This window comes from Chaetura pelagica, unplaced genomic scaffold (genome assembly GCF_000747805.2).
Source record: "Chaetura pelagica isolate M959 unplaced genomic scaffold, ChaPel_1.0 scaffold356, whole genome shotgun sequence".
NCBI classification, from domain to species: Eukaryota; Metazoa; Chordata; class Aves; order Apodiformes; family Apodidae; genus Chaetura; species Chaetura pelagica.
The window spans coordinates 8709728-8717018 of NW_009953964.1; the positions used below are offsets into that span (position 1 = coordinate 8709728).

The 7291-nt window shown below is 39.3% G+C and overlaps 1 protein-coding gene across 1 annotated transcript; it reads right to left on the reverse strand.

Annotated features, from left to right (window-relative positions):
- Positions 1 to 891: 891 nt before the first annotated feature.
- On the reverse strand, positions 892 to 5592 carry MRPL22 (mitochondrial ribosomal protein L22). The gene is made up of 5 exons (XM_010002007.1): positions 5449 to 5592; positions 3783 to 3848; positions 3217 to 3294; positions 2355 to 2424; positions 892 to 1164 (listed from the first exon to the last, which is right to left on the reverse strand). Exons 2-5 carry the CDS (start codon positions 3801 to 3803, stop codon positions 953 to 955), a joined length of 381 nt encoding a protein of 126 aa, XP_010000309.1. The 5' UTR covers positions 3804 to 3848; positions 5449 to 5592; the 3' UTR covers positions 892 to 952.
- Positions 5593 to 7291: the final 1699 nt, after the last annotated feature.

The window sequence follows — 7291 nt, forward strand, 5'->3', positions numbered from 1 at the left end:
TCTTGACCTCAATCTTTTTCTCTTCAAAGTAATGATAAAAATGGGATTGTTTTCAGAGAACTGAAAGCCTGATTTGTACATGCAAAAAGCCATTCCATATTAAATCCAGTGAGCATTTTACTTGCCTCAACATTACAAAAGCAATTTGTTTCCAGACAGTGCAGAATAATTAGTTCACCAAGAGAAGCTTTTCTCCATATTGTGCCTGTTACTCACACTGAATTTCCACAGAGAACACCCTGAACTCCATGCAAATATCCGACTGTTAACGCTATGGTCAGAATCTAGAACACAGTTTAAACGTGGTGTAAGTTTGCACTGCCACTTCCCGCTCTGACAAACTAAACACTGCCACCTACTGACTCTGTCAAAACCTGAACTTCAAATGAGTTTTTTATTCCCCTCTCCCAAATACAACCCATAAGATGCACAAGAGGCTGTAAGGAAGGAGCATAATGGCCCAGATAAAATAACCCATAAATTGATGGTTGTTAATCTCAACTATTGTTGTTGCTTGATTTGTTCCACTACTGTAGCTACTTAAGATGTTCAAGTTCGGGAATTTTAGTCCAAGTCTTGATCTTGCAATGTGAATGTCAGGAACATTTTTATAATAAAAGACCCAAGCATACATAACAAAGAGACAGGTGCATGAATTTGAGGACAAAACAGTTCTTTACAAGCTTTATAGTGGCACTGTATGTTCTAGATTTGATAGTCCAGGGTAGAGGTTGAATGCCATGGTCCAACTAATTCAGAAAAACTAACATTTGTTGCTGCTTTCCCAAGCTTTTTCCATACATATGGCTTGACAAATATGGAAAAAGCTTATGATCACTCACATCACCCAACTCCAGCAGCACCAAAGATATAACTAAAACATTATCTGAATTATTCTTTTTATATCATTACATTGTCAAACAAGAAATACCTATACAGTCATAAAAGTCTGTCACAGTGTATTAACAAGGGTTCTGCTTCGCAGCTGCTGCACGTATTCTTTTGCTTGATCAAAACCAGTCCTTGGTGGCTCTGGAGGAGGAGGAGGACCTTCCACCAGCTTCACAAAGTAGTGACACCTGGAGATATTCATGATGCCAAACATGCCTTTGCCGTGGTAACGAATCCTCTTCACATACTGGCCTTTGCCCGCCACTGATGCAGCTGAAGGGAAAAGGTGGGCAGGGGGAGAGAAGAACACTCAGTAAAGAATAAACACTACACATCTGCAACTGAAACATTGTCTTGTCAGTATATTTTTCATTACTGCATATGAGAAGTTAATTCTATTTGGTATTCTTTCCTCCACCACATTTAGCAGATTAATACTATAGAGGAACCTGTGAGTGGGATTAACACTCTTCAGGAGCCCCAAAAAGGTGAGTTCAGAAAGCATGCACACTAAGAGAAATATGTAGTAAAGGACAAATACAAAGGAAGCTACACAGAGCACTTAGTAGATTATATAGCTCTTCTAAAGGTGGTACTAATTCCATTGCTTTCCAGGAGTTTGTCTCATGAATTCCTGGAGAAGTGTTAAAGACTTGATTTTCCCTCCTTTCTCCCTTTATTGCATTCACCACAGGCACTTTCATTATCTACATATCCAGTCCTGCCCTAGAAGATAAAACGTCTTACAGCAGGGGCCTGGAAAGCTCCAAAAAATTCTAAGCAAATCTGTGTTACAATCCAGGTTATTTTAAGTTTATGAGCTCAGCTCAGTAACATTCAGGCTGTATCTGGCAAAACAGGATTTTTTTTTTTCTTTAGGCCTAAACACACCTACAGAGTAAACATTTCTCTAAAATTTGTCTAGGTAATAAAGTGCTGTAGTTATTACAAGCTTATTATGTAATCATCTATAACAAAACTTTTTTATTATGAAGTCTCCTGTCAATATTCATTTAGTTTTAGACTGCTTCTAACAGAAGCTTCTATTCCAATCTGGCAAGGCTTGTAGCACTAGCCACGGACAAAGTTTCCAGCATCTGTGTTCACTGGCAGGATTAAAAAAAGAAGCAACAGTTTGCTTTGTGTTGTCTAGTCTTTCATAATCACGTCAAGCATCTTCCTCTTCAGGGCCTGGTTTGCCCACAAGGAGCAGAAATTCCTCTCTCAGATGAATGCATCTTAAAAACAATGAATCTAGGAGATGCCAGAGGAGCATCAGTCAGGGACCAGCAACAGTGAAACTGATGGTTGAAGGCTCAACAACCACACTGACCTCAGTTGTGCTGCAAGTCAGAAACACATGGCCTTCCTGCTTTGGTAAAGATAAGTTTATTAAAAACTACCCTCTAGGGTAGGATGAGTTTTTTCTGCAGTAAAGTAAGAAGAAAAAAAAAAAAACGTACCTATGTGTAAATTTGATTTGAATTCCACGTTGTGATTTCTTACTGCCAGTTCCTGAGCTTCTAAAAGAACCTGGAGCAAAAGGAAAAGAAATGGAAACACTGAGCAGGAATTTAAGCAATGTTATTTCTCACATCTAGATGACATAGAAGGAATTGCAAGTTTAAGTCAGTTACAGGAAAAGTATTAACAATTTTGATCTCTACAGAAAAGACAAATGCCTTTTACATAAGTATGTTCACTGCATACAGACTGAAAAGCTTCAGGACAACTTTATTACATCTTTTTGGGAAGAAAGGGAATGTAAAAAGACTTGTTGGCTTTCCATTATGGACCTTTGTCTAATTAGACATCAGACTAGAAAGAAACTCCAAGGTGGTCAAGACCATTCAATATTTCCAGCTAACAGAGGATACTTCCTTGTCCTTATTATTCCAGAAATCAATGCTCCAGCCAAGAAAATAAGTAATTAGAGACTCCTAACAAGTACAGTCTATGAAAAGCTTTCATGGCTTTACAGAACTCAGTGCTTCCCCTGATGACACCCTTCATTTCTTACAATATTAAGAACCAAAGCACACAGGTATAGCAGCAGGATTCTGCATTATTTACCATGAACACCAAGCATCATTAAAGTGGGAACCCTCATCGCTACAAGTTAAAACAGTCAGTGCAAGTGACCTCTGCATACTCCTAAGTCACAACACTACAGGAGTGCTACAAAAATGTTGTTTGAATGTGATCCTAACAGGCTTAATACCAACACAATAACACAGAAATAGAATAATTTCCAAACCTCTGGTGATAGGTATTGATTTTAAAGTTTTCTTGAAACCAGAAGTGTTAAAGAACACTACTACATACCTCTTTGATCACCTTTGCTCCCTTTTTATCATTAAATTCCAACTGAGCCAAAGCCTGATCAATGGACATTCCTTTAATCTGCAAATCAAAATGTTAATTTTAATTTCCACAATTACAAATATTCCCTCTTAGTCACAAGACGGTATTTTATTTTTTTGCCAATTTAAAGAGCAAACCAAAAGACTTGTTTCCTCAATTACCATTTCTTCTATGTCACATACAGACCTCTGAGCTAAATAATGAATATCCCATTACTTTTTTTCCTTAAAGAGAAGTACAATCCATTTCTACCTTTCCAAGCTCCCCTTGTTATCTACTGCTAAGCAGAAAACAACACAAAAACTCTCCAGTGCATAATCTGCATATGATCCTGGGTACACATTTGAGAGCATCCTGGGATAAAGCAGCTAAATCAAACTACAAACTGCCTGCACAGATGCCTGCTCTTCCCCAGCACTCTATTATGAAGATGCTGATTAGATTGTGATTGAACAAGGCTGTTAAGGCAAATACAGCAATTAAATTCTGTGTTCTAACAAATACAGTTCAAAGTACTTCTTGCTTACCAGTTTTGCCAGATACCACATCTTATCTTTGCTGTATTTGATATCCCTCCGACAGTGATAGATTTCCTAGGTGCAAACAAAAAAAAGTTAGAGGACCAGTAATTTTGGTGTGGAAACAAGAATGGAGCATATGTTTGCTTCACAATCTGTTTTCTTACTGGGCATAAGATGACTCCCCCTACTATACTATGAACATGCCAAATCAGACACACCTCAGACATTTGAAACTGAAATAATTAAGAAGAGTAGCCAGCACACAGATATTGTAATATAATCCTAGGAGAGCTAGCTTATACACAGACCCCCCTTGAAAAGGATAATCAGAGGTTTTTCATTATCTTTTCCTTTCCTCCTCCTCACCCTCTGAAGCAGTGTAAGACTGACAACCTATTCAGCCTTGAACATTACTCTCCTGTCAAGTCAACTTACTGGTATAGGAACTAAACAACGATATTACCAGAATGAACTTAATTATCTACTCAGAAGTGAAGGGTTTCAAGTTCAATTGGCTTGAAGAGTTGTCTTCAAAGACCCATTTAACATTATTACTGTATCAATAGGGACCAAAACCAGCTAGTAAAATTCAACATCAATACCAATTTGAGAGAGATGGCATTCTTTATGAACAGGTAAAACACAGATCTAATAAGTGAGTCAGTGGATAACATTTTCACATCCACTGCATTAGTCAGCCCAGGACACAGGATGTATTTCTATGTCCCAGATGTTAAGGGAACTGATAAATGCTTAGGGTCTTGTGGGCACATACCCAAAAAAACCCTACCCTGTTGAGATGCCAGTGCTTCACTTTGCTGAGCAATATGCCTAACAGAGACCACAATGCATTAATTGCCAATGAAAAAGTTATTAAAAACAGAATTCCAAAATTCACCTAATTCTTTAGAGGGAGAAAGCAGCTTTGATCAGTCCCTTCAGTGATCAAATACAAACCACTTAGTTTCCATGTGCAAGTTAAGAGGCTTGCGTCTGTTAAGGTTTAAAGGTACTTCCCAATCATAAAATGGTCAATAAAAGGGGACAGGGCAAAACAGGCACAAGCCTGCTGTTACCAAAACCTCATCTGTTGTGACTGCATTTAAAATAATGGCCACATTATTAGGCCGACTTTTTCAAAAGTTGTATTGAACAGCCAGAAGGCCATACACTGACCATGCAGGTTACAAAACTATTTTATATTCTTTTCTTTAAGATTCAGTAAAGACAAATTATTATGCAACAGACTGAAGAAACAACCCCACTGCCCAGTATATAAAAATGGTTTCCTAAGAAAAACACATTTCTACAATCATATCCCATGTCTTTCTTACATGTCCCTCCCCACACCACTTCAGAACCCCTCAGTTTACAGCAAAAATTTCAAGCAGCCACTATGACTTCTACCTCCTTGCAGGTCAGACTCAAGAAGCTGGTCCCTTTGCAGTTTGCAGCACACATTAGGTAGGTGACCAGCTGCAAGCAGCTTGGAGCTCCCATGTCATTTAGAAATGGAAAACACTCACAAGTGATGTTAACTTTTATCCTGTAAATATACCAACATGACTAAAATCTTAAGAAATTAATAAGCTATCAAACTAGTCTCTCTTGACAATCTGTTCAGACTCTGCTGAACACAAACGGATAAGGAAGTTCACAGGTGCATCCTTACAGCTGGTCTGCGGGGCTCTCCAGGCAGCTGTGGAGGGTAAACAATCCTGTTCTTTTTTTCCCACTTCCCAATTTTCTGCAGAGATGTGCTTGTGTGGATGCAGGACAGAGGAAAAAGGTTGCCAGATGCCAGGCACCTGAAAGACAAGACCTCAGTCTTTGATGCTGAACACAAGAGGTTATGTTCCTGCCCAGATGATCTGTGAATTTGTGAACCTACCTATGTTGATAGAGAGAACTGACACATTTGACTACTCACAAATAAGGCTGTTCCTCTAGAATTTACCTTGAAGGGGCTTTTTTATTCACCGAGGAGCCTCAGGCTTACTAAGGCAAACCATCCATCAGAAATGGCGTTGGTATAGCATGAGATGCCACATTAAGTGTCCCCACTTTGTCACACAAAGACAGTCACTGCTTTCATCTTATGTGGAGTTCATTACCCATGCAATTATTATTTTTTTTTTCCAAGATTGGTCAATACTTGCTTAACTTTTACCAAAAACACGTTTAGCAATCAAAATGTCTAGTTTTTCAAAGGACTGAGTGTGAACAAAGCGTTAGGAGCTTATAAACGTGCTGAAATGTTAAAGAGACAATATTCCAAACGGCTTTCAAAACACAATCGAGTCAATGCAAGGCTGCTGACAGCAAAAATCCTCTGGTTTTCAGTTCACACACCTCAAACTCAGAAAAAACAAGCTACATCTTGCCCCCTGCTGACTAGAGCAGGCAGCACCGGGCAGCCACTCCAAACTACAAGAAACAGAGGAGTTCTAAAGGAGCTGTTGTGAATTTCATCGAGGCATGAACAGCCTGTGGGCAGCTAAACTGTGCAAAGCATTTAAAAGATGACTGGCAAACAGAACCTGTTGATTAGTTTCAAGAGGGCACTACACACCTTGGGAGTTTTCACATCCTATCAGTAGAGGGTAGCATAACACACACATTTAAGTGTTAACAGATATTTTTTCAGCTGTTTACCAAAACTATCTTAATTGCTTAATACTTAAAATTCCATTCATCTAGAAAAAAAATCATGATCACCAGGTACAATATCATTGATTAATACAAGAAAATGTTTAACAAGCACAGGAATATCACTTTGCAGTTTAAAACCTTAGACAGTAATGAACTAAGTGTTGTCTTCCTGGTATGATTAATGCATTCAACAAACTAAGGAATCTTACTTTCCATCTATCTTAATGTAATCCAACTCCATATGATAAGCAAGTCTACCATAACTTTAGGAGAAGAAACAACACAAACACATTGTCAGCAAAACAAAACAGTGACAAACAGCAGACCAAAACACATTATATATGGGTGGGGAACAAGAAAGAAGAAAGTTGAGACACCTTCTAGAAAGAATCATGCTTAAGCAGCAAGTGGGAGACACACAGACTAGAAGAACTGAGCAAAACAAACAGTTAACGTGTAACTGTTCAATTGCAAAGCAGTAAGCAAATCACGGTCAAGGTAAGTCTATTTCCTCTGCCTCCAGTGACCCAGGTCTCTGCAATTTACCCCCACAAGCTCTAGCAGAGACCAAAGCTCTGCACTTTGAGAGTCCCCATCAGCCTCTTAGATGCCTGTGACAGAACTTTGCCATTCCTCTGAACTGAGGGGAAAGAACCCCAACTGCAGAAAAGCAACGCCTGAGGAAACCGTGGAGGGGAGCAACGGGCACCTGCGCCATGAAGGCTGAGGAAACGTGACTGTCCGAGCGAAAGGGTCAGGAGAGGCATCTCCATCACGCCGCATGCTCCAAATACACAGAAAAAACACCATAAACACACAAAGCGACCTGTTCCGCACAGCTCCGGGACGGAGTGAGAAGCCAG

Bases quoted from the DNA above. Each gene is read 5' to 3' on its own strand.
- MRPL22 (XM_010002007.1), bottom strand. From the start codon at position 3,803: ATGTGGTATCTGGCAAAACTG. The intron at 3,295-3,782 runs GTAAGCAAGAAG...TTTGATTTGCAG, and splicing joins TGTGGTATCTGGCAAAACTG to ATTAAAGGAATGTCCATTGA. The intron at 1,165-2,354 runs GTACGTTTTTTT...TTTTCCCTTCAG, and splicing joins CAAATCAAATTTACACATAG to CTGCATCAGTGGCGGGCAAA.